The sequence below is a fragment of the Anser cygnoides genome, chromosome 15, assembly GCF_040182565.1.
Source record: "Anser cygnoides isolate HZ-2024a breed goose chromosome 15, Taihu_goose_T2T_genome, whole genome shotgun sequence".
Lineage (NCBI taxonomy): Eukaryota > Metazoa > Chordata > Aves > Anseriformes > Anatidae > Anser > Anser cygnoides.
In genome coordinates, this window is record NC_089887.1 from 13,840,261 (window position 1) to 13,865,591 (window position 25,331).

Below are 25,331 nucleotides of genomic sequence, written 5' to 3' on the forward strand. Positions count from 1 at the left end.
TTATCCTCATTTAAAATAATGAAAGCAGCTTCAACTAACGGAGCTTACTGTTGCATTTTTGTGGTAAGGCACTGGTTAGCTTCCATTACTATTTAAGTCTTGTTTAATTGTCTCCACTATTTGCGTTCATGGAAGTTCAGTGCTGCTTGGAATGTGTTTATTTTGCTTCCACTGAACTGTGTTGTGCTCTGCTTTAAAGATGGTAGATTTCATTTGCTTGAGAGGTATTTAATTCTTCACCACAGGGAGAGGTTCATTTCGGCCAATCCAGTCCTCACTGACAAAAGCTGCTGTTTCTCGTCCTATTGTGCCCAAAGTTCTTCCAACACAGGCTACCAACCACCTGTCTAGTAAGTCATTCCTTAAAAAGAATGAAAGTTAGTCTTTCATGATGTGTGTGATTTACGTTGTTCATTTCTTTTTCCTGTGTAAAAACTGTTAGTGCCTTTTAAAGTTAAAGAAAGTGGTCGTGTTAATATATCTTACTTGCTGAGCTTTGTGGCTGGAGAAAGGATGAAGTCAGTTGTGGGACAGTCCATACTGGGTTCCTTTGCTGTGTCTGAGCTGCTTGTTAAGAAAGGATTTAGAATTTGTAACTGAAGCTGAGGACTTGTGTGATTTTCGTTGTTGTTGTTTGTTCTGTTTTTGTTCTGTAAGGCCACTTTCAAAAATGTCAAGACCCCTTTTCAAAGAAAGTTATAAACAGCATATCTACTAACATGGGATTATGAATTCTACAAGAAAATAAATTGCCAGAGCACCGCAAGCAAATACTGTCTTGCAACAAAAAAGGGGGTCCCATAATTGGAATGATTGGTGAGGTGAAAGCAATCACTGCCTCGGTGGCTTACGGCATGCTTAGAGAATTCTGTGTGATGAGAAGACATCTGCCTAGAGAAGCTGTGGATGCCCCATGCAGGGAAGTGTTTAAGGGCAGGTTGGATGGGGCTTTGAGCAACCTGATCTAGTGGCAGGTGTCTTTGCCCATGGCAGGAGGATTGGAACTAGATGATCTTTGAGGTCCCTTCCAACCCAAGCCATTCTATGATTCAGGTATCTTGAGTTTTAAAAAAGTTTAAAATCTTGAGGGAAAAAAAACTTTTAAACTTTAAAAGGTTTAAAATCTTGAGATTTTAAAAGATCTGCATGATGTTGACCCTGCAACAACTTAAGTTTATATATTGAGACTAAACTGCTGATAAAGGCAAGATAAAACAACAACAACAACAAAAAAAAACACAAAAACCCTGTTTTTAAAGTTCCTCTGTTAAACCATAGGACATTTCTAGGAATTTCATAACCAACAACTTAAATATTTTAATGACCAAAAAAAATGTTACAAATAGAGGGAAGGGGGAGAACTGGGATGTTTCTCTAAACTGTTTTGATGTAGCTGATTGGAGCAGGGCAGAAGAATTATAAATGTTCAGCTGAAAGAAAAGTTACACTTCATGAGGAAGAACAATCGATATAGCTGATTGTATAATAACCATGTTTGCTTCTTGCATGTATCAAGTTCTGACTTGCTGGCCAATTTCTTAAAAAAATATATTTTTTAGCAGAGTCACAACAAAGTAATTGTGTGAATGAAAGACCTGTAATGTGTTTTTTGCTTGTTTGTTTCACAAAAGGTGCCATCGACTTGGCAGCTAAAAGTGCTGGTATTATCCCTGGTAGCCCCGTGCCTGTCCTGGATGCGGATGGTTTGCCAGGTGTATCTCCGTTGTCGCCAGACAGGGTGACCACGGTAGTAACAGGGCAGGAGTCAACAGCAGCGCATCAGAATGGAGGCTCCATCACCACTGTGGAGGTCAGTCTCCTGAGCAGGCTTTTGGAAGGAGCTAAATGTCTTGTTCTTCATTGTGTGGAAAGCTGTATTAGTAATGATTCTCCATGAGCCTTCTCCTGGGGCTTGCTGTTAGACACATGTATTTAGGAGTTTAAGGGATCAAATCATCACTGCATTGAGCAGATTTCTATCCCATAGAATACCTTTCACCTGTTAGACTGTTGAAGTTGGCCATTCAGAAATCTGGGCTTAAAAAGAAACAGTGGTATTTCAAGAAACAGTGACTCAGAAGGGAATTTGGGGGCAAAACATGGACTTCTGGGGATGCATTTGGAATGGAAACTGACATCCCATTGCTGGTCTCCTTTACTGAGATCCTGATACATGTTAGTCTTTGTCATTTTCTCAGTCAGTTGATGGACTGTTTCGAAAGGTGGGGTATATAGAAAGAGCATGCATAAACGGTGATATGCACCTGTCTCTTACCTCCCCAACTATATTTTCACCATCGTCCATAAAAGTTTCACTCACATGATTCCTGTTGTTGTTTCTAGAGCTCAGGCCCAGGGTGTCGTGTTCCGTTTATAAGCTTACCAACACGGCATGAGCAGGAGGCAGTTGCGGATGGTTTCCAGGTAGAGTATGTGTTGAAAGAACAGCTGTATCAAATAGGTAATGTTTTAAAACACCACTGGTATTACTAGTTAGATACCCTTGTTCCCCAGTAGTTGTATACCATCATTATTGTTTTGTAGGAATGGAAGTTTACCATCGGAGTAAATTTAAAGAAAGAATGTCAGGAAAGCTGTTTAAATTTATTTGGGGGGCATTCTCTAAAAAAGCAAAGCAAATCTGACAAGCTCTGACTTGGGCACACGTCTGACTCATGTTCAATTTGACATCTACCAGGACACCCATGTCCTTTTCTGCAAAGCTGCTGGGACCCTGGAATATGTTGGTGTGTGGAAGTGTTCTTTCCCACATGCAGGACTTGTGTCACTTTCCACAAAACAGCAATAGTGGTATACGATTACTGGGGAACAAGGGCATCTAACTAGTAATGACAATCACATTTTCAAAACATTACTCACTTTGTACTACATCAGAAAAAAAATCACAAACAGTTCTATTAAGGGGTAGCAGAATCTAGACTCCTTACAAAAGCCCATTGATTTTTGGGAAGTCTGGCTATAAGGAGAAATGAGTTAGTCTTTTAAAATACGTGTACTCTAAGCTACAGGTTTTTTGCCTATACAAAAGCAAATATAATAATTCTTAAGAACTATCTTGTAGTTTCTTCAAAATCATGTTCATTTTATTATTATATATGGATGCTTATTTCTGTTATGTAAACTGTATTAAATTCCTTTGGAGTGTTACGGACCCATACTTTTTTCAGATGATTTGGCAGGATATGGGCTGAGGAGTATTGGTTCATGCTTAGACATTTTTTATAAGAAGAATATGAATTACACGTAGAAGTAGATATCTGAAGTATGGGATTAATTGCTCTTCTGTAACTGAGAAGATCACTTTGAAGTAATTTTGGATCCGTTAATAAAAAAAAAAAAAAAAAAAAAAAGAATATATTCTGTTGGATTATTAGTCTTTTTTAAAGCCTGATATTAATCTGATGCTTAGGAGTTAAGGTGGTGTTTTTCAGACGTATCCAAGTTCTTCATGAGTTCATGAACAATTACTTCTGTTTCTTGTAACAGGGCACATCAGTTCTTTCTCTCTCAGAACTGTCCAAGACTCCCCTCCAAAATGGCCTTTCCACTCCTCCACTTCCCTCATCAGAGGCTTCCAGTACCCGGCTCTCTCCTCCCAATGTTTCTGCTCTCTTGGATATCTCTCTGCCTGGACCACCTGAAGATGTGCTTTCTCAAGGAGAACCTGCCACTCAAATCAGTGATTCTATCATTGAAATAGCTATCAGCTCTGGGCAATACAGTAAGTCTGAGTCTTCCTGTTAACTTAAAAGAAAATCCTTGTCATCGTGCATGTCAGCAGAAAATTTGGGGAGGCGGTTTTGGATTTTTTTAAATGTATCTGTTGGAAATATGACTGTGGCTGGCCTGTCTTTTCTAATGTATTTAGTTTTTTTGTTTTTTGAACATAAGTTGATGCAGCGTCCTGTAACTTAACCTCATTGACTGAACCAGTGATTCCTGATGTTGGCTTACAGGTGAAGGTGTTTCTCTCTCTCCTGCAAAGCTGAATGGCAGTGACAGCTCCAAAAGTCTTCCGTCCCCATCCAGTAGTCCTCAACAGAACTGGATTGCCTCTCCGAGCCATGATCCCCAGTGGTACCCCAATGACTCCACAGACTCGTCTCTCAGCAGCTTGTTTTGTAAGTGCTGGTACATAGGGAAATGAAAAAGAAGCATAATTAGAATTGATTCCTTTGGAAAATAGTAAAGTTAGTAGGACATTTGTGGACTTTTTCCTTTACTACTTGTTAGTATGGCATTGCCTTTGAATGCATTTTCTTTCTCTTCATAAATCTGTTCCTGAAAAGATCCTGTTGCTAAACTAAGGCAAGAGCCCTTACCTTGCGGTAAATAATTCTTTGGTGGTACTTTGTACTCTGCTGGGAGCCTGACTCATCATTTAGGTTGAGATGTTTTGTCTGTTCTGCCAAAATGAAAAGATGCCCTTGGCTCTGCTGTTGGAAATTTGCTGTGTTTGGTGAGCCTAATCTCAGAGATGAGATCATTGGGTTTATTTGTTTGTGGGTTGGTTTTTTGTTTTGTTTTGTTGTGCCTGGGTTTTTTTTTGTTTGTTTCTTTGGTTGGTTTTTGAGTTAACACTTAAGGAGGCCAGTGTAATGAGTCTGTACTCTTAGCAATCTGCTGATGGTGTTCATACTGGCAGCATGTAAATTTTAAGAGATAGAAGAAATGGATAGTCACCCTTCCTTTGCAGTTTCCTTGTCCTTCTATTTGTCCTCCCAGTTACAAACTTTCAGTGCAGTGACTTACTGATGTGCCTGTTCTTTATAGCAAGTTTCATCTCCCCTGAAAAGGGACGAAAAATGTTGCCAACTCCTGTTGGGACTGCCAGTGGCACCTCCTTACTGGGACCTAGCCTTCTGGATGGAAACTCCCGGGACTCTTTTGTATCACGATCTCTGGCAGACGTAGCAGAGGTATGTCATCAAATCACATTCGGATGGTTTTGCTTCCTTTTTTAGTGTCGTGTTACTGCGTATTGTCCATCATACCTTCCCAAGATACTTATGGCAAAGATACTTTGACATCTGCACTGTAGCTTAACAAAGTTACAGTCTTAACTGAAAGATGCAAAATGATCTGAGGGTATACTACACCAGGGCTGGTGCATGAAACTGTTGTGAGCACCTTTGACCCAGGCTCTTTTTGCTGGAGGAGGTTGTATTTGCCTTGTTGGACATATTTTTTGTTTCGACAGAGAGAGTTTTTATCTTTCTATGTTGTGTGTTCTACTTTGTTCAGCAAGCTGAATGTGAGTCAGGATGTGCTGTGGCAGCAAAGACTGGCAGTGTTTTGGGCTGTCTTAGCATAAGTGTAGCTGGTAGATTGAAGAAAAACGATCATCCGACTCTACCGAATGGCTGTGAGACCATATCTAGAATATTGTGAACAGGTTTTGAGCCCCTGATACAGGAAAAGACGTAGATAAACTGGACCAAGATAAGCAGAGGGCCATCAGGATCATGAGTGGGCTGAAGCCTCTGTCTGTGAGGAGTGGCTGATGGTACTAGGCTGGTTCAACCTGGAGAAGGCTGCAGGGTGGGGGGGGACTCAATAGCTTCCTTCCTGTACTTGTGGGGAAGTCAAGAAAATGTAGTCAGGCCCTTCACAGGGTGGTGGTGGACAGTGGGAGGAACAGGCAAAAACTGAATTGAGAGGTTCTGACTACAGAGCCTGGAAAGGAAAGGAAAACTTTTTCACCCTGAGGAGAAACGGGCGGGGAAACAGGTTGCCCAGAGAGGTTGTGCAGTCTCCATCTTAAGAACTTCTCAAGACTAGTGGAGGTAAAGCCCGAGTAAGCTGGTCTGTCTTCTTGGTATAAATTCAAACATTCTGCTAACTTGTGAGAATCTGTTGAGTAGCATGCACACGTTTGTGAGTGTGTGTTCATTCAGGGCATGTATGATAATCGGTCTGTGTGGGTTTGAAGTGACACTGCAGCCCCTGATCTAACAAACTGCCCTCAGAGAAAAATGGGTTAAGCTGTAATTTTAAGCACACCAGAGCAGCTGTAGTGTTTTGCTGCTGTTGTGGCAGATGCGGGTTTGCGTTGGGTGTATTTAGAGTATCCTTATAAAATAGCTTTAATGATGGGAGAAATTTGAAAGGCATTTTATTAAGTGTCCTGCAGAGTCAAGCTTTATTTACAAATGCAGGCATTGCATAGAATGCAATATCTATAAAGGTTTTGTATAACACCTCTACTAGTGTACCTTAATGCTGAATTAAGGATGTTCAGGTAAGGTCCATTTGAATTTTTTTTTTATTTATGTATTATTTTGAGAGGCTTCCATTTAGCCACAGATAAGAGCTGTTCTCTTACTCAGATCAAGTGAGATAAAAGCATCTTTCATATGAGGAGGCTGGGAATGAAGGACGAGAGGTGATGGGCAAAAATTGAAACACATGAAATTCTGTAGGAACTTTTTTATTGTGTGGGTGATTAAACACTGGAACAGGTTGCCCAGAGAGGTTGTGGAGTCTCCATCTGTGGAGATATCCAGAAACCAACTGGACAACAAGGCAACCTTTCTTGTTGACCTTGATGAGCAGGAGGGTTGGACAAGGTGATCACAAGATCCCCCTTACAACTTAAACAATTTTGTGATTCTGTGAAATTTGCACTGACGTGTAGCTCTTCTTTTCTGTCATCTCTCTTCTAGGTGGTGGATTCCCAGTTGGCTTGCATGATGAATGAGAACAGCATAGATTACATATCTCGTTTTAATGACCTTGCCCAGGAGCTATCGATACCTGAGCCAACCCGCAGGGAAATTCTGTTCGATGGAGGAGGTGGTGGTCCCCCTATTGGGGATCTCTCACAGTGAGTGGTTGATACCAGCAGGCTGGTGTAGACTGTTTAGCTTAAGTTGGAGCTTGCAGTGCTGGTTCATGGCAAGGGCCGATTGCAGAGAAGCAGCTGAGGCTCAGCTGTCCCTGTCTTGTGCACTTCTTTCTAAAAGAGAAGCGTTGTCTTCAAGGTCTGAAGAAGTACTTGCAGGTCCTGGAATGTGCAATATACTGGGAACAACAAAACATGGAGTATTATTATAGGAAATGGTGTGTCCCCTGCATCAGTGATGTAAGATGGCAGGCTTACAAGACAGTCCTGGACTTGTACTTTGGAATGGCCTAGGCAAGAAGCTCAAGCAGGTATTGCCAGAAGCTCCCCTACATGAGTTGTTTTTTGCATAGTACTCGAAATGCCATGATTTGGAATCCACATTGAAGTTGTGGAGGATGAAGGGTGCGGGTAGGTATGGAAACTGTTTTGCATCTTGACATGACCTAGTTGGCGCTCTTTTATGAATCAAACTGAAGTTTGTTGCACTCTCTTCAAAGACGCTGCAACTCTGTGATGCTTCATTTCTATAGACCATTCTGTTTCTTTGGCTATGGTTTGTTTGGCCGTTCCAGCAGGGGCATATACCTGCTTTTTTGTTTTGTAGGAGAGCTCTGATTCACCCTACTCCCAGATTGTGTGGATCCATAGGGAGTTTCCTCTATTTTTAAACCCCATCAAATGTCACAATCATCCTTCTGACTGCACTCATATTCTCCACCTTTGAGATTCTTCACCACATTGCACAGTTCATTCCATGAGCGGGAGAGTGCTTTCCCGCTTTCCCTGAAGAATGGCTGCTTTTCAAGTCAGGAGAAACCGCAAAACAACTAATTGGAATCACTATGAAAGCTTTATCATTATTAGTCTTGGCTGTGCTGGAAACCTGTATATATTGCCATCTTTCTCCAAAAAAAAAATATCTGAGAATTTTCCCAGGAGAGGAAATAGGAAAAAATATTGTAATCTCTAGATACAAATAATATTTTAATGCTAAAGTTGTTGAAATCTGTCTTGTGTCATGAAGAGGAGGGGTGTCAAGACCTTGTTCAATCCCTTGGTCCTTCCTTGTTTCCTCCTTGTTCCCTCCTTGTTCATTGAATTCCAGGTGCTCTGTAGTACCTCAGGGCATCATTTTTCACTATAGTCACTCCCAGGCACTAGTGGGTCTGGATCCGCCCTCTGCTAAATCCCTATGCATTTAATGGTAGTGTTTTAATATCTGAAAGACACAGATCTGACTCCAGTTGTTTGAAAGGAGTCTAAAATTACAGCTGGTTTTCCTTCAGTTCTGCCTTTATGACTCAGGAGACTTTTCCTATTTCCTTTCCTACCAGTCCTGAGAGAGAATACCTTTACTGTGCCCCTTTTTTTAAGCACTTGTCTGCTTCTCCAGTGAGAGGATGTCCCTTGGCTATTTTAAGTTGCTCTGAACTTATCCAAGGGCATAGCCCTGTATAAACCTCAACTTTATATTATTAATAAATAAGTAAAACTCCATCTCTATTATCAGGGGTTCATTTTCCCAACTTGCACTATACTTGGTGGATGGAATTCTGCCTGCCTTTAGATGCTTTTACAAGGCATTCGACTGGGAGTTTCTGCTTGTAACCTTGCTCATGATGCACTGATTGGATTTGCTGTTTGCCCAGTCACTTTACCCTGCCTAGGTAGATTTTGTTTTACTGCTACATGGTTTGCCTTATCCTCTTTGTCATTTAAAGAAAATGTCACAAGTTTTCTGATGCACCTTTTGTGTGGCCCAGAGCAACTTCACTGATGTCAATCAAAAAGTACTGAGATTTGTATGACATTCCAGGACCCCACATATAAGGTTGCTACATTCTGTCATATAGGGAACCATAGACCTGTGTAAAAACAGCATTAGTGTGAACAGGTGTTCCCAACAGGGAGTCAAGCTTTTATTACTAGCAAGGAGACAGTCATGACTAGAAAAACAAAGAGTTTAGTACCTCTGTGCTAACTTTTTATTCTGTCCACATGTCACATGGGATGTTAAGTCCTTTGGTCATTATTTCTCTTTCATTATCCTTACAGAGTGTTGTTTGGTGATGCAATTATCAGGAAATCATGTTAACCTGGAATATAAAAAGTTGAATGATGTCTGAAGAATGAATGCTGAGGAGTATGTGATTCTGAGCATTCACCCTTGGTGTGGAGAGGATGTCCATTAATCTCGAGAGTCACTCACCCTAAAACTTCTAAGTTCTCCTTAATGTCTTGATTCAGTCTTTCCCAGAGTGTCTCCTATCGGTTTTGGCTTATTACGTTAGTAATGCTGGTTATCCAATAGGCTGTACCTGCAAGTCTGAAGGACTTGCAGGACAAAAGTAGAGGACTCCTCATGTAGCCGTGGCTATGGATTACAGGACATGCAGGAGGACATGTGATGGACGTGTGATGTGTTCTAGTATGAAGTACTGTATTAAAAACAAAAAATCTGAACTCATTCTTAAACTTTAAAATACTGAAAGACCAGCTTGATGGTCTCTGTATTTAGGTAGCTTGACAAATATTTCATCTTCTCTACCCATGACGGCAATTAAGTGGATGCCACACTAACTTTGACTTTTAGATTGCCTAGAATAAGTTCCAGTGTTGCTGCACCATATGGCAGAGTATTGCATCAAGGTCTGCAAAGAGTTTCTGCCATCTCATACAGGGAGCTGTCAGGTTGCCCCTTCTCAGCCCATTCAGTGGCCAGAAGGGAATAATAATGCAGAATGAATGTCAGCATAGTGGCTGTTCTTATTGATGCCACGAGATCAAAAAATTTTAATACCCTGAACCATTGCAAGTAGACTTGGGACCACCAAGTAATAACAAAGTGGAAATGACAGAAGTCAGTTCAGCATCAACACTGCGATTAGAAACGTGTTTAGCATTAGCCTCTTAAAAGTTCTGATTATGAAACAGTTTGACATCTTTTCTTGCACCAAATTCTCTTAGCGTGATCCTGTCTTTTGAGACTTGAAGCTCCTAAATAGTCCTGCCTTCCATATTTGGTTTCTGATTTCAGAAGTGTAATGTTCTGCACACTGCATTTTCAGGACAAGGAGGTTTTATCAGGGAAAAACTTGAAAATAACTTAGATCGTGATAACTTTGAATTGATGCAGAATTTGTTGCCCTTACTATATGAAAACTCACTAAAACACATCTAACTCCACCAGTACTAGATTCTATGTGGATGTGCTTTACATAATTATTGTTAACAATTTGTGCCTGGGACTGCTAAGGGAAAAATGGGTGGGTGGATGTGTGTACGTACATACGTTTGTGCATGCATATACACACACACATATATGGGGAAAACCCAAAATTTGTTTCAGGTTTATTTTTTTCAGCTTTCCCAGCAGAAGTAAGAGGATTCATGTTTGTAACAATGTCAGCTTATCCTAAGCAAACATTCAAGCAAGCTACACTGAAATTTGGGCAGGTTTTTTTTTTTAAGTTAAATGTAACTTTGTTAGCTTAATAGCTGCCTGAGACACTGTAAGGCAGTTGGAGAGGACAAGTGGACACTAAGAACCTCCAGTTTTAGTATTAATTGCTCTAAGGCTTTAGTTTCTACTGGTTTTATTTGTAAACTTCTGATAGGCTTGCCCCATGTTGGTTTAGCAGCTGTATGTACAATAAGGAAGTTCGGAGTAGTTCAGCAAGGTGAGTGGCAGAAAATTCAGTATTTGTCATCATAATAGTCTGGGTGAAAAGCAGTACTACATCCTAAGAATTAGATCTACCTGTGTGCACATTAATAGTGGGTTTTCTTCTGGGGGTTGCATCCTGATTAGCCACACAATTCATTTTATCCTTTATCACTAAATCTATTAAGCATAGGAATGATAATTGTTTTTAATATGGCATTGCTAAGCCTTTCCTTGACACCCTTCTTTATGTTTCTAAATTGAATTAAATAGCTTGGATCAAATCTACACTTATAAAAACATCTAATTTACTGACTCCACAGATCCCAGAGTGGAAATTAAGTTGCATTTTGTTTTTTACACTCAGACTTTGGATGAACTTATGAGAAAAGTACTGCACTTTTTTGTTGTTGTTGGTTTTTTTTTTTTTTTTAGAAAAAAAAACTTTTCAAACCTTTGAATCTCTTAATTTCACAGCAATTTGTAAATGTTAACTAAGTGAAACCTTGGCAAGCACTACGGCAATAAGTTATCATTAATTATTGAAACATGATAACTGCTTTAGAGCTTATGGTTCTGGCAGCAAAATTTAATGCTGTTTCTTTTAATAATAGTTAAGCCATATCATCTAAGGTTTCTGGCTTGTTTGAGATGTGAATTTGTTTTATAGATTATAAATATACCTATATAGTGTATGTATAAAGCAGAATGCCTGTCCTTACTGATTATTTTTTGTACCATATTGTAAATTATATTATTTATTCTTTACCAATTTTGGAAAAAGGTGTTTTGGTTATTTAATATAATATACAAAAGCTGTTAAACTTCCTCTGTTTAAATTTCCAATTCAACTTGTAAAGCTGTTTTTATTCTTGTGCATAAATACATACTAATACTTGGTCTAACTCATGTCCAGTGTGTTATTTGCAGTTTATATCCTATCAGATTTTCCATTTAACTTTCATGTACGTAGTAATGACCCCATTAGAATCCTGGGGATAAAAGTGTGTCCATAATGCTAAGCTTTTCAGGGTGAAATTCTGGCTCCGGTGAGCTCAGTGCCATAATTTCCATCATCTCCCATCCCAGAATTGTCATGATTTTCACCATGGTGAGAGAATGTTTTGATATTTGGGTTGGGTAGTTCTTTTTTATGCCTTCCAGCTTCCATTCCCCGCAGTGTCCCCTAATTGTGAACATAATAAATGAGTCAAAGCAGAGGGCTCTCTATCCTGAATCTCCTATCTTTGACAGTGGTCACCAATGACCAAGGGGAAAAAAAAGGCAAAAGGGCACGCATATCATCTTGATTTTCTCCTGCCCACACAGACACACACCCTGGCACATCTTCCTAACTGCGGATAAGCAGGAGCTTAGATGTAAAGCTTTTATTGTGCCATTGTGTTTACATAATCTCTATGGCAAAAAGTTTCCACCCTAAGGCCAAGCAGGCAGGGGAACAGGTTGCCCAGAGAGGTTGTTTGTGCAGTGTCTGTCTTTAGAGCTCTGCAAGACAATTGAATAAAGCCCTGAGGAAACTGGCCTGATCGCAGAGCTCACTCAGCCTGCTTGGAGAAGATGGCTGGATTAGAGACCTCCTGCAGTTCCTTTCAACCTGCATTATCCTGAATTAGGTTACTAATTTATCTGATTCTTTTTTGTGTGTGTGTTTCAGCTTTTGGTCTGCAACATCCACTGGCAGCCTTAGTTAATTATGCACTGAGAAAGCACGGCATCGCTACTCGGTCGAGGGAAGGGATCGTCCCGCTCTGCTCTGCGCTGGTGCGGCCTCACCTCGAGCACTGTGTGCAGTTCTGGGCACCGCAGTACAAAAAGGACATGAAACTGTTGGAGAGTGTCCAGAGGAGGGCGACGAAGATGGTGAAGGGCCTAGAGGGGAAGACATATGAGGAGCGGCTGAGGTCACTGGGCCTGTCCAGCCTGGAGAAGAGGAGGCTGAGGGGGGACCTCATTGCGGCCTGCAGCTTCCTCATGAGGGGGAGTGGAGGGGCAGGCGCCGATCTGTTCTCCTTGGTCACCAGTGATAGGACCCGCAGGAATGGTGTCAAGCTGAGGCAGGGGAGGTTCAGGGTGGATATCATGAAAAGATTCTTCACTGAGAGGGTGAAGGGACGCAGTCACGGCACCAAGCCTGTTGGAGTTTAAGAAGCGTTTGGACTGTGCACTTAGTGACATGGTCTGAATTTTTGGGCAGACCTGTGCGGTGCCAGGAGTTGGACTCGATGATCCTTATGGGTCCCTTCCAGCTCGGGATATTCCATGATCCCCGAGGGGCGGCGCGCTCGGTGGAAGGGCCCGAACGCCCCCAGCAGCGCCGCCCGGCGCACCCCTCACGCGCCCCGGGCACCCTCCGAGCACCGCCACGCGCAGCGGCCCCGCCCGGGGCCGGCCGCCGCCCTCCTGCCCTTTTAAGGCTCCTCCCTCCGCTCTCCCCGCCCTTCCTTCCTCCCAACCAATCCCTCTGCCGGTTCCCCCTAACGGACGTGCAGCGCCTCCAATGGGAGCAAGCCAGGGCGAGGGACGGCGCGGGCCCTTTTCAATCTTCCCTCCCGCCGTGAGGCTCACCGGACAGGCGGGACCCCGAGGGGGCGAACCGCGTCCGATAGGCGGATCGCCGTGATGGGCAGCCGGATCAACCAACGGCGGGGCGGGGCGGGGGCGGGGCGGCCGGCTCTACCTGCTCCCCGGTGAGGCGCGGCGGAGCGCTGCGGAGCCCGGCTGCTGCCATGTTCCAGGGCCCGGAGGCCGACGCTGCCAAGCCCAGCTCCAGGTGGGGCGGCGGCGGAGGGGGGGGAAGCGGCAGGAGCCGGGCGGCGGCGCGGGGCCCCCGGCGGGTCTTTGTTCGGGGCCGGGAGGGGCTGAGGGCGGCGGGGGCGGCCTGAGGCGCGGCGCCGAGGGCCCTTCCAGCCGCGTCCCGGCACCGTCCGGTGGCCGCCGGGGCCGCGGTGAGCTCGCGGGGCCTCGCTTCGCCTCACGGAGGGCCGGCCGGGCCGGAGCGGGGCCCGGCTCCGTCCCCGGGCGGGAGGAGGGAGCTGGGCGGGCCCGGGGCGCCCTCACGGGGTCCGGCACCGACGCCTGCGTAAGCGGTTTAATTACCTTCCCCTAATGAGGCCGCCGCGTGGTGTTTGCGCTCGGATGGGGCCGTGTGTGCTCCTGGCCCGGGGCTGGAGCGGTAACAGCCGTCTGTGAGGTGGTCGCGGGTTTGGAGGGGAAGGAAGCGTTCGGCAGTCGTGGGGGGGGCTTTAAGTTCGCCTTTTGTTCTGGTTTTAAGCCGTGGCAGGGTTTTAAAGGATGTTTTCTTCCCAAAACATTTTCTGGTCCTTCCTGAAGCAAAGATTTATTGGTCTTTGGTCATCCAGGGATTGTGCACAGCGATACAGCGAGCGCTGCTGTCCCACTGTTCTGCTGTTTCTGTTTGCTGAGAGAAATTAACTGCCTAGTTTTATTTTTGTTAAACTTTCGTAATGAAGTTTTTTTTTGTTTTTTAAAAGTTTTGCTATTCCAAAATAAAACCAAATTGCATGTTTAAGAGTTGTTGCTTTGAGGACAAAGCCGGGCAGATTTCTATCATCATGCTGTTGACGTACACTATAAAAATGGCGTGCTGTCATGTGTCCGCAGTTTATCTAGTATACGAGCGGTTTCACAGCTACTTTGTGGAGCTGAAAATGTTCAATATTGTCTGAACTGGTAGCCACCTTGGAAATATAACAATATAATACACATCCTCCCCATCAGTGCTATTGTAAAAATACTGCAGAGCGTTCAGCTCAATAGGAGAATTGACTGAACAAAGCTCGCTGCCTCTTTGTAAGATGAGGGAGCTATTTAATGAGCAGGGAATTTGTACTGATCTAACAGCAGAAGCTGGCCTGCAACTTTTGGGGCTTTGTTTTAGGGGCTGGTGTTCCAAACCTTAGCACCTGCTCTCTGGTTGCCCTTCTGCTGGTTAGCCCAGCGAGGGTCTCTGACGTGCAATGCATCTGCCTCTCCTGCCTGCTTTGTTAGAGCTCTCCAGAAACCAGGAACTCATTGATCTGCTTTCAGTTGTATATAATTGTAGATGTATAATCTATATAAGAATATTTATTTAGTCAGTGTCTTGAAGTAATGGTTGAGTCTTGGCACCCCTTCCAGAGGTTGGCTGAGAGGTTTAATTAGGGAAGAAAATTCAAATTCAAGGGTGTTTGAGTGTAGCAGAAAAGACCACAAAACCTAATTAAAATTCTTCAAGCCTGCCAGGAGAGAACAAAGCAATTTGTAGAGGCTTTTAAACTTACAGGGTAGGTTCTTAATTTAGCTGTTTGAGATGAATTGACAGAGTTCTAGTCTGTTGGGTGGGAAGAGGCAGATTTAGATTGCACAGAATAAGTTTTTTTTAATTACCGTTTAAAAGAGAAGAGAAAAAAACACCATAGCTTCCTGTCTGCTCCCCTACCGCTGAAAGAGAAAAGATCCAAATTCTCTGGCTATGAGGCACAAAAAGTATTGCTATGCAAACTGGTATAATAGAAATATAAACTAAAATGACTATAAAGTGTATGTTGAATTCATCTGCTTGAGAGAGTCTAGCGCCGAGCCACAAGGATGATTAAGGGAGTGGAGCACCTCCCTTACGAGGAAGGGCTGAGGGAGCTGGGTCTCTCTAGCTTGGAGGAGATTGAGGGGAGACCTCGTTAATGTTTATAAATATGTAAAGGGCGAGTGTCAGGAGGACGGAGCCAGGATGGTCTCGGTGACATCTAATGATAGGACAAGGAGCGATGGGTGCAAGCTGGAACATAGGAGGTTCCCCTTAAATAGGGGAAGAAACTTCTTCAGGGTGAGGGTGACAGAGCACTGGAGCAGGCCGCCCAGGGGGGTTGGGAGGTCTCCTTTTCTGGAGACATTCAAAACCCGCCTGGATGTGTTCCTGTGTGGCCTGATCGAGGTGTTCCTGCTCCGCCAGGGGGATCGGACTGGATGAGCTTTCAAGGTCCCTTCCAATCGCTACCACTTTGTGATGTCCTTTACTCTGCTGAAGCAGCTCACACTGGCATATCAAGTTTGAGCTGTTTCTTGTTGATAGGATTCACGGAGTAAATCTTATTTTATTACTTGGTGTGGGAGACCTGGCCGTCTCACTCTGATCTAGAAGCAAGTGGAACTTGGCAGTGTGAGGAGGCCAGCACTGCCCTAGAGTCTGTGCAGAAACAAAATAACTTTGTATTCTCCCTGGCTTTTGGCTGAAGTGAAGGAGTGCAAAACCCTGTCACGTCTTTGAAACCAGAAGGGGGAAGAGTTCGTTGCTATACTTCTAGGTTATTTTTGGTAGTTCCTCTGAATGTCTTAGTTATCTGAATCAGCATTATTTAGAGTTCTATGGACTTGGTATTGCTGTCGCTTGAATGTTTATTTTGTTATGGAATAATTGGAAGGGTGCTAGTAGTTGGAAGCTTTAGAAATCGAGGAGGGAAATCCAGTTAATGTCTGTGGGGTTCCAACGTTTTTTCTGGGTGATGCTAGGAGAAAGGGACGCTGACTGTGCTGATTTGAAAGGGCCTCCTGAGCACCGCAAATGATTCTTCCAGCTTGCTCATTGCAGGAGTAGGGTTTTTTAGGATGTATGCTGTGATAAAAATGGGAGGGCGACGTAAGACTAACAATTGGTTTTGGCTTTATTTTCATGTTTTATTCGGCTTGCTAATCAAATAATCAAGACTTATAATTGTAACTGTAACTTATAATTGTTCCCATTGTATTAGAGGAAAGGTGAGCTTAGGTTCCAGATCTGGTTTTGAGGTGAGAAGAGGTGTAATTCAGCTACTGTATTGCTCAGCTGCTAAGATTTCACGTAGTTGGTCAAGTAGCTATGACTGTGAAGGTTGTTTTTGATACCTAGATGTTCATTGCTTTGCCATACTTCTGTGAATTCTTCAATTAATTCTGTTTACACTACTCTCAGGTAATGGTTCAGTTCCTTTTCAGGAGAGGACTTGAAGTCCCTTAACAAGGCATAGGTATTAACTGGAGACTTATTACTTGATGGCAAGCATGACTTTTAGTAGGTTTTCAAGAAGTTGGTCTAATTCTATTGCAATCTCCAGTTTTTAATAGGATCCATTTGATATACCTGTGGTACGGAGCTCTGATCTTAACGGCTGTGCATCTTGGCAGCTAAAAATTCAGCTTCTCACACTTTTGACTTCCATTCCAAACTCTCCAGCATCTGATATGATAACTGATGGTTGAAACTAGCAAATATTTAGTAGTTAGGAAATATCTGAATTTATTTATAAATTGATGTGTTTGAATTACGTCAGATGCAAAATCAATGTATGTAATTTAACGTAGTCTGACACTGTAGTGGTTTTTTTAAAATACCAATCAGACATAAGTATTTTTGTGTTGTGTCTGGAAGACCACAGATAGCATAGACATTCGTTCTGGTAGCACTGCTGTGACCATTCCAAGTAATAGCAGATAACAGTCAAGTTGACTGACTAGGAGGCTGGTAATATTTTGGGAATATTTTATTAGGGCATCTTCTCAAAAGTAGATGCTTCACGGACTTAACAGATTTACCTGAAGTAAGTTCAAATCAGAATAGTCAATCATAACATACAAGGGGGAATGCGAAGGGGGCATTAAATATGTTGAACGTTGTACATTTCAAACACTTCCATCTCTTGCTTCTCTCATTCTGTGATGTAGGGTATTGAAGCCTCCTGGAGGAGGGTCCAGTAATCTCTTCGGGAGTACAGAAGAAGTTTCTTCTTCCAGCAGGCCACACCGGATGGCATCCAATATCTTTGGAGCATCAGAAGAACCCCAAAATTTTCCAAAAAGAACAAACCCTCCAGGTAAGTGCAGTCTCTTCTTGCAGCATGACTGGGCTCTGAATCGCAAAGCAGAAGTGGTTTCACGTTACTATCGTACAACAATATTTATCTTATGTTATGTTTCTTTACAAAATGAGTACATTTTGTAAAATGGGGGCCTAGGAAATGATGAAGCTGCTTCTGTTCTAGAGTTCTATCATCAGTTAGCTGCAATGAGTACAGCTGTGAAATCTGAGACTCTCTACTGAGTTCTTGTAACAAGGGATTTCAACCAATATCTTCAGGCAAGATATCTCTAGATAGCAGGGGTCTAGAAGTCTGAATTCTTGCATTTTTTTTATATAACGTGGTAAATCTAAGTCATCTGGAAAAAAATGTAACAATTACCTTTCAGGGGGAAAAGAAAGTGGTATTTTTGAGGATTCTGGTACTGCTCAGCCTCGTCCGCGTATGAATCCACCTGGTGGGAAGACAAGTGATATCTTTGGGTCTCCAGTATCTACCAGTGTTGTGCGAGCACACCCAAACAAGCCTAAGGTATTTGTACAATTTTCACTGTTGAGTCGAGAAGCTCGGTGAGTCATCTTATAGTCTTGTTACCAACACAGCAATGCCTGCATTTTTTTTTAAATGACGAACCTAAATTATGAATGGGGTAATCTCAAATTAGGCAGTTATTCCTGAAATCTCTTTATACATTATCAGCTTTGGTATATTGATTCTCACTATGCCCTGTGGTTTGTAGTAAAACTGTTAATTACACTGCAGAAGTGTATTTTTTTTTTTAAATAGTGCTTTTGAATCCTTTGATCATCTTACAAGTGAGGTACAGATGGAGTTCTGGGCACACAGCCAAGAGGTATTTTAAGATGGGTAGAAGATTTCTCTATACTGTGCAGTTTGGCAGAGGTGATGTTGACACCCACTCTGGAAAGCCAGTGTACACCAGTGAACTACAGTCAAAATCGTCCTGTGACCTTGCTGTTGTCTTCACCTCTCTCAAATATATGCATCAATGTTCAACATGAACAAACTTCAGCAGGAGATGATTAAGCTTAAGTGATCAACACTGATGATCAACTTTGAGTTTCAGGTCTAGCATGTGATTGATCTTGTGATGTCAGACAAGTGTATCTTACTGTATCGGGTATCATTTGTTGGTCTTAAAGCTGGGATATGTACGAGTTGGAAAGTTGTGACCAAATCTGGCTTTGGAAAAAAAGGAGGAAACGTTCCCAGTTACAGTCAGTTGATTTGTCTGTTCAAAAGCCCTATATTTGGATTTACAACTGTTGCCTTATGCGAAGTAGATACTGTTAAAGGAGTAATTGCCATGTTGGCAGTGTTTTTCGTATGTGAGGTACCATGGAAACCTAGCATCCTATGAAATGCAGCTGACACTCTTTATGCTGAAGAAATAGTAGTAGTCTCATTTTTCTTGGAACCTTAGGAAGAAAAGATTGCACAAATTTAACTATTTTTTTTTCAATTTTCCCTCCTAAATTTGAAGGTACGGGTAGTGGGCTTTTGCCTAACTTTTCATGCGTGCTCCCAAGTTTATTTGGGAGGGGTTGAGTCATAAGAAAAGGAGGGGGAAAAAGGCTGTGGAAGCTAGATTTTGTTGGGAGTAGCACTGTTGGAGTAGCAAAGGGCTGTGTTTTGTTCCTCTGTACCCCTTTATGGGGCTGGTCTTTTTTTTTTTTTGTAATGTAAAATTTTAATTCCTGTGATTTCCTGACTAAAGGGAGGACAGAACTTTGGAAACTCCTTGGAATTTAACTAGAGCATTAAAGTTGTGGGAGATACAGGGATGGAAAGGAGGTAGCGTATTTGCAACAATTACTGCAAGTTGAATTTCGTGGGTGGGGAAAACATGAAAGCTTTTCTGCATTATCGTTTTGTATTTCTGACAATTAACGTTATCGGGAAAGTGGTTTTAAAAGGCTTTGTTAATTACCTCACTGTTTGGGTCTCTATTGCTACTAACCTACAACAGTAATTGCCAAACGTCAATTTGGGTGCTGAAGGGCTGCTTGTGTTCTAGTTGTTCTAAGTTGTCTTAACTTCTCTTGGGTGGTATTACATACTTGTCAAGAATGGTAATTCCATGCCTTTGGACTGAACTGCTTATCACAGATAAAGTTTTAAGTATCTAATGAATTAGCATAGTGTGTTCATCTGTTTCAATGAATCGTCTGAGATGTGCACCTGAATGTAATGTAGGAGTCCACTAATAGAACTAAACTCTAGAATTTCTTCTGGGATTATGAAGTGGTGGAGGGGGATGAAGGGCTGAAGAGTGCAGAAGAGATGAATGTGCAGAAGAGTGTCTGCAGTTGTCAGCTTTTACCATAATAAATGTATGAACTTTGATAAGAAACAAAGGAAAAACTTCTAAAAGATCTTGTGACAGAGTTGCTGTTTGAGAATGGTGATATACTAAGACAGTTTTTGGTTTCATTGCAGGATCACATTGTCTTGAAGGAAGATGAAACACCAAAGAAGCCAGAAGGTCAGCAACAGAAACTCTCTGCTGTTCTTGAGATGACATGATCTGAGGAACAGTTTCTTATGTTTTCCTCTTAAAAACAAGGCTAAAGCTTAGCATTATATAACAGAGGTTTTCCTTCTCTTAGTCAAAAACTGAGTCATGTGACTTCATGGAAATTGTTCTCTTCCTCTTACTGATAACACCCCATGCACAAGCCTTGATAATGTGTATATAGCTTGCATGTATACTTTACTTGATACTATAGGTAGGACGTTTTTCTATATATACAGATTCCATATGTATCTGTCAGATTGCTTCCTTTAAGCGTGTAGTCTTGGCCTTCTCTAGTTGTAAGTAACAAATAGCTGACTGACAAAATGTACTCTGCTAATTACTGTTACAGAATGATGGGAGCGCTGCTTTCAAGCAGTATGAAAGGATTGATTGGTGAATCTCTTAATTGTCTGACACTGCCAAAGTAATTCTGAAGGTACATTGCTTAGCCTACGTGGCTTTCTTAGAAAGATTGCTGAAGCAAGAGAGGAGTTATTACAGAAGTGAAATTCTTCTTCAGTACCTGTTTCTTTCAGGAAAGAATGAATAGGTATAAACCATATCCGTAGTGTACTGTGGATGGGAGCCATGGGGAAAAAATGCAGCCTAGTCAAGATGATGTGTGCAAAAAATGTATTGTTCGCTACAGTCTGCTAGTTGGTCTAATCCTTTTTTTTTCTTATTGTTCAGCTGCAGAAAACAACAAACCACAGCTGGAAGACGGTGGTGAGAAAAAAGATCTGGGCAAAGAGGAGCGATGCAAGGAGCCAGAACCCAAGATAGACAATCATGAGCCCAGATTAGGGCCAAGACCACGCTCTCACAACAAAGTTCTCAATCCCCCGGGTGGAAAATCCAGCATTGCGTTCTATTAGGGTCATCTGTTCACTTTCACTAACGGAGTCTGCACAGAAAGTCTTGTCTGTGGTTGTGAGGTCAGTTTATGGACTATTGTTTGTGGATAGGTTCTTAGGCAGATGGATGAGGGTTATGCCAAAGTGTGTGGAAAGGAAACCTGATGATTTGGGGAGGGAGGGCTGGGGAGGGTAAGGGTGCCCTGCAGAAGACATGAGTATGGACTGCCTGCCTGGGTGGGTGGCAGGGGGGGACATTAGTGTAACTTTGTGAAAGAGCAGTGCTACTTTGTGGGGAGTTCATCAGGCCCTTAGGTTCTTAGCTTGCCAGTGGCTCAGGACACTCTTGTGGAGTCAGGCTTTTCCATACAGTCAACATGTAAAAGATTGTGAATGGGTAGGGACCTAGTGGACACATCTGGAATATTCTGAAGCACAGCAGGTAGGCTGTGCTTTTCTCTAGGCAACAGGACACAGATTCACAGTATGAGTTGACCTGCAGTCACTTTAATGTAAATACGTTCAACTGGAACAACTAGTGCTACTGTGTTCTTGAGTGTCTGTAGTCTTTGGTTCTTTTTTTCTCCTTTCTTACCGAACAGTACATGTTTGTGGATACAAGGACAAAACATGCTGAAAGTCTTTTATGCTCTCATAAGTCATCATATGTTAATAAGTATCTTAGCGTTCCCCTCCTCAGAATATTCAGGCATTTCTGCTGCCTTCAGTAATCTGCTGATTACTCTGACTAGCTCTTGATGAATGGTAATACCAGTCCAATGTGCTGTTTCTTCTAGATGCTTCTAGAAGACTTTAAAAGCATCTCGGTTGAGTGCTTGCACACTTCCTGGAGAAGATGTTGGTGCAAACAATAACCTCATGGTATTCTTTGAGGAGAAGCAACCTATGATGTATAGTTAATGTAGAAAATATACTGAGATGTCTAGCCAGCCAGCTTTGATAACCCAACCTGTACAGAAATGCCTTAGTTTCTGCAACAGTTTTTTTACTTTGTACACTGCGGAAACCAGGACTGTTCTGTTGTCTTTACCACAGTGCATTTTTTTTTGTTTGTCTGTGCTGACTCTGTTAGTGAATTCTCTTGTCTTTGGTCAGCCTTAGATTTGCCTTTGACTGACTCAGATTTCTGTTGGTAAGGGGGAAAAGCTACTTGGATTCTCCCCATACCACAGTTGTAGTTGTTTTGAGACATACTGTAGACTATCCTAGTTGCAGAAACAAAGACTTTAGCAATACAAACCTTTTGATCATGCTGGCTATCTTAAATCATATTTGGAAGATGTGCTTTTCTTTCTTTTGCAGAAGCATATGTTGGGGAGGGTAGCTCACATCATTGATTCTCTGAATTAGCTTTCATTTTCAGAGTTCTGATAATTGAATGCTAACATTAGTTGCTTAGGTGGCTCAGTGAATTTAGTAGTGATTTTTACATTTGACATTCAAAACAGGAGTTGTTCAGGTACACCAAAGAACAAGTGGCCTTATCTGTGTATATCCACTGCTGTACTAGCCCAGGTTCCCTGAAAACTGCTGCTGCTTAGAGGGGACTCTCTCTGGGTCAGGTGCTAAAAACTCTCTGTCATTACGGTGCTTATTAGACTGTTCTGTTCAGTATATGTCAGAAGTGGTGGATGACTGCTTGAAGACTTAGTTGCCTTTTCCGATTGTGAAAATGAAATATATGGGAAGTGCTAAGGGTAGAAATCATGAAAAGTAGGAATTACAATGCCTTTGTACCTCTCAGATAAATTTAGGACTCCCTGTTATTTTGCCCCCCTGGGAGAACAACGCAGGAATTCTAATTTCAAAAAATTTCAACCCTGTATTCAATTTGTGTTACTTCTAAACATGTATTTCCTAGCAGCTTTTTGAGAGTCTGTGCTGTCTTGCCTCTGAGTCTGATACTTCTGCTTCAGTGTCTTGTTCTACTACTTTACAGGCTTTTAAGAGGTTACCAGGTAGAAAAGTCAACCAGAAGTTGTTTTCTGCATTGAAAGGTCTGGTGTAATTGATACTATCTCTGATACTGAGCTTAGGCTTGGCATCTTTTACTGCATTGGCTACAGTGCCTGTCTTTTAAACAAGCTTCCAACAAGGCCTTAAATTGGTTAAACTGTGTTTACTTTGTTCATTTTTGTTTTTTTTTTCTTTGGAATTTAAACTGTTTTCAGTTTATCAAGTAAATTTGATAACATTTCTCTGCCACGGAAGGTGATTGGAAATCAGATGATTAATCATGCACTTCTCAATAAACCTCTGTATTTTGCTACATCACTGTGTGCTGTAGATGTTTGCTCTTATAAATTAATGGGTGGTCTAGTTCAGTGTAGATAACACTGAATTTTGGTATCTGAAACTGGGGAAATAACACAAATGTTTTCAGGCCTTCTGTAGTGGAGAGTATTCTTTGGAGATGTGACATCCTACCTGAGGTTGCTCATGAGAAAGCACATCTTGGGAGCTAAGGGACAGCAGCAAGGGTGGGCTGTTCAGATCATTGCATTTCTGTGGGTAACATTCCACGTTCTGCATGATGCAGGAATGCTGTTATGCTCTTCAACAATATTGTAAATAGGCTTGAATGTTCACGTTTTCAATATTTCAATGTTTTGTACAATAACATAACTCCCCTTTAGCAGGGATGCTCTTCATGTGGAGGAGTTGCATCCCCATTTCTACACTTCCAAAGAGCAGAACTCTCCTCTTATGCCATATTATCTCTGCCAACGGAACGGAGCTAACTATAACTCCAGTTCCTGGTGAGCTGGACATTCTGTCCTCTCAGCCAGCTTGTTTTAAGTCTGAGTTTATGCCATAAGTTACAGACTGTGATACCCTACAGAGCCTCTCACCTACCACTTGTTTCTAGTCATTCTATTCCGCACTGAGAGTTTTGCTGCTTGTGGTTAAGAACTTCTCTCTCAAGCCTGCATAATGCTTTGGATAGCATCTGCTTAGTGTGAGAACCTGTGAATATCCTTGATACCTACCGCATTAGTAACAAGGGATTGTCTTTATATTGTAGACAATACTATAGTTTCATTTTGCAGCTACACATTGTCATTGCTTTGCCCCTCAATTGGGAATTTGAAGTTTAAACATGGTAGAACGTTATCCAGGTTACTGGCTTATTTTTGGAAGAAAAATTAAGGTATCTGTGCTACTAAGCTTAAAAGTGGTTAAAGGATTACTTGCACGTTTTGACAAGTAGTGTCAAATTAGAGAAAACAATTCTAGGCATTGCTGCTTAGTTCCTAAATACATCACCGTGCCTGTACAGTACAAGGTGATGTTCTAACAAACAACTCAGCTGCATTGTGTAATCCCTGCTAATCCCCTGTGAAAATGATTAATCCAGATTAGTGCATATTTTCCACTGTTAAGACTGACTTTTATGCACTCTGTTTTAAGCAAGCATTGTCTGATATTGTTCTGCTACATCACTGTATAACCTTTGATAAACAAAAGCATAGTTTGTGCTCTTGATAAGGAAGATTGTCCTCTCTATTGGTGTTTTAAATAAGTGGCGTTACTGCTTATTTGTTTTTGAAGTATTTATAGACATTACTCATACTTGGAAAATCTAAAGTACATTCCTGGGGCTTGTCTAGTGAGAGCACATGTAAAGTAGTGTTGTATGGATTCAATTATTTAAGCACTAAAAATGAGTAACTGTTGTGATATGTTCCTTGCTAATTCCAGGATTACTGACAAATTCTAGCAGTTGACAGCTGTATAATATCATACTGGTGCATGGGTGTCCACGTACCTCAGCTATCCATGTGACTGCATGATGGAGAAGAGTTTGTTTGCCTGTCAAAGTGAGGACTGTGCTCAATTGGCACTTGGATCTTCATAGTTTGGGAATCAACTGACCACCTAGCATTTTGCTCAAGTCCTCTGACTTATCTCCTGTTGAACTTCTGCTTGAAGCTCTGCTGAAGTTCTGTATCGCTTCCCTTAGGGAACGGTGAAGGTTTAGAATGTTGAGGCTAGGGCTTTGCATTTATTTGTTTATTTTTCTTGGAGGAATAAAGCAGGGTCATAACCAAGATAGTATGCTGTACTACACTACAGAAAGCAATAGGATACTGAGTCTGGCTTTGCCTTCTTTCAAGTTGCAACTCCTGTCTTGGAAATTAGCTCTGGCATCTCAACAGTAGCTGCAAACAAGAAGCAGGAAAACAGGCAAAGTGAAGGTGGCTTTCTAGTCATCCGTGGAGTAATTAGTGAAAAGAGCAGTTAAACAGGAGTGACAGGAAGCTGCTGACGTACTCTAATGGAGATGAGCAGGTACTCTTTCTTGTTCTCTGCCTCCTTACTGTAGTTATGTCAGCTTCAAGTTTTATTAGTCTGAGCAGGAAGACATGAACAGTCTTTTAGGAACAGCTCTTCTCTGTAAGAGGCTCTAACAGAAGCCTCCCAACCCAAAGATGGTGCAACAGACATAAGGGCCACTAGAAATCTTCCCCCCCCCTTTTTTTTTTTTTTTTTAAGATTACATGAAAGGGTTTATAAGAGCATTTGCCAGTGATCT

At 42.0% G+C, this 25,331-nt stretch overlaps 2 protein-coding genes across 6 annotated transcripts in view; both read left to right on the top strand.

The window, feature by feature from the left end:
* CRAMP1 (cramped chromatin regulator homolog 1) overlaps positions 1-10,959 on the top strand; it is a 44,559-nt gene extending 33,600 nt beyond the window's left edge. For 3 of the 4 annotated variants that reach the window (XM_048063240.2, XM_048063238.2, XM_048063228.2), the window contains exons 15-21: positions 246-350; positions 1,632-1,810; positions 2,344-2,424; positions 3,508-3,742; positions 3,978-4,142; positions 4,795-4,940; positions 6,687-10,959. In XM_048063240.2, coding sequence (XP_047919197.2) covers positions 246-350; positions 1,632-1,810; positions 2,344-2,424; positions 3,508-3,742; positions 3,978-4,142; positions 4,795-4,940; positions 6,687-6,851 — 1,076 coding nt within the window. In that variant the 3' untranslated portion in view covers positions 6,852-10,959. The remainder of the gene's footprint in view (positions 1-245; positions 351-1,631; positions 1,811-2,343; positions 2,425-3,507; positions 3,743-3,977; positions 4,143-4,794; positions 4,941-6,686) is intronic. The other variant, XM_048063241.2, reaches the window with a different exon arrangement.
* Positions 10,960-13,172: 2,213 nt separating this feature from the next.
* JPT2 (Jupiter microtubule associated homolog 2) lies at positions 13,173-23,065 on the top strand. 2 transcript variants are annotated; one of them, XM_048066601.2, is made up of 5 exons: positions 13,173-13,323; positions 17,247-17,395; positions 17,769-17,911; positions 19,841-19,886; positions 20,610-23,065. In XM_048066601.2, the coding sequence occupies exons 1-5, from the start codon at positions 13,280-13,282 to the stop codon at positions 20,792-20,794; spliced, it is 567 nt and encodes a 188-aa protein (XP_047922558.1). In that variant the 5' UTR covers positions 13,173-13,279; the 3' UTR covers positions 20,795-23,065. The 2 variants fall into 2 exon arrangements, with proteins under 2 accessions (XP_047922558.1, XP_013052777.2); XM_013197323.3 differs by lacking the exon at positions 13,173-13,323 and adding an exon at positions 13,705-13,725.
* The last annotated feature ends 2,266 nt before the right edge of the window (positions 23,066-25,331 follow it).

Bases quoted from the DNA above. Each gene is read 5' to 3' on its own strand.
- JPT2 (XM_048066601.2), top strand. From the start codon at position 13,280: ATGTTCCAGGGCCCGGAGGCCGACGCTGCCAAGCCCAGCTCCAG. The intron at 17,912-19,840 runs GTATTTGTACAA...GTTTCATTGCAG, and splicing joins CACACCCAAACAAGCCTAAG to GATCACATTGTCTTGAAGGA. The intron at 19,887-20,609 runs GTCAGCAACAGA...CTTATTGTTCAG, and splicing joins AACACCAAAGAAGCCAGAAG to CTGCAGAAAACAACAAACCA.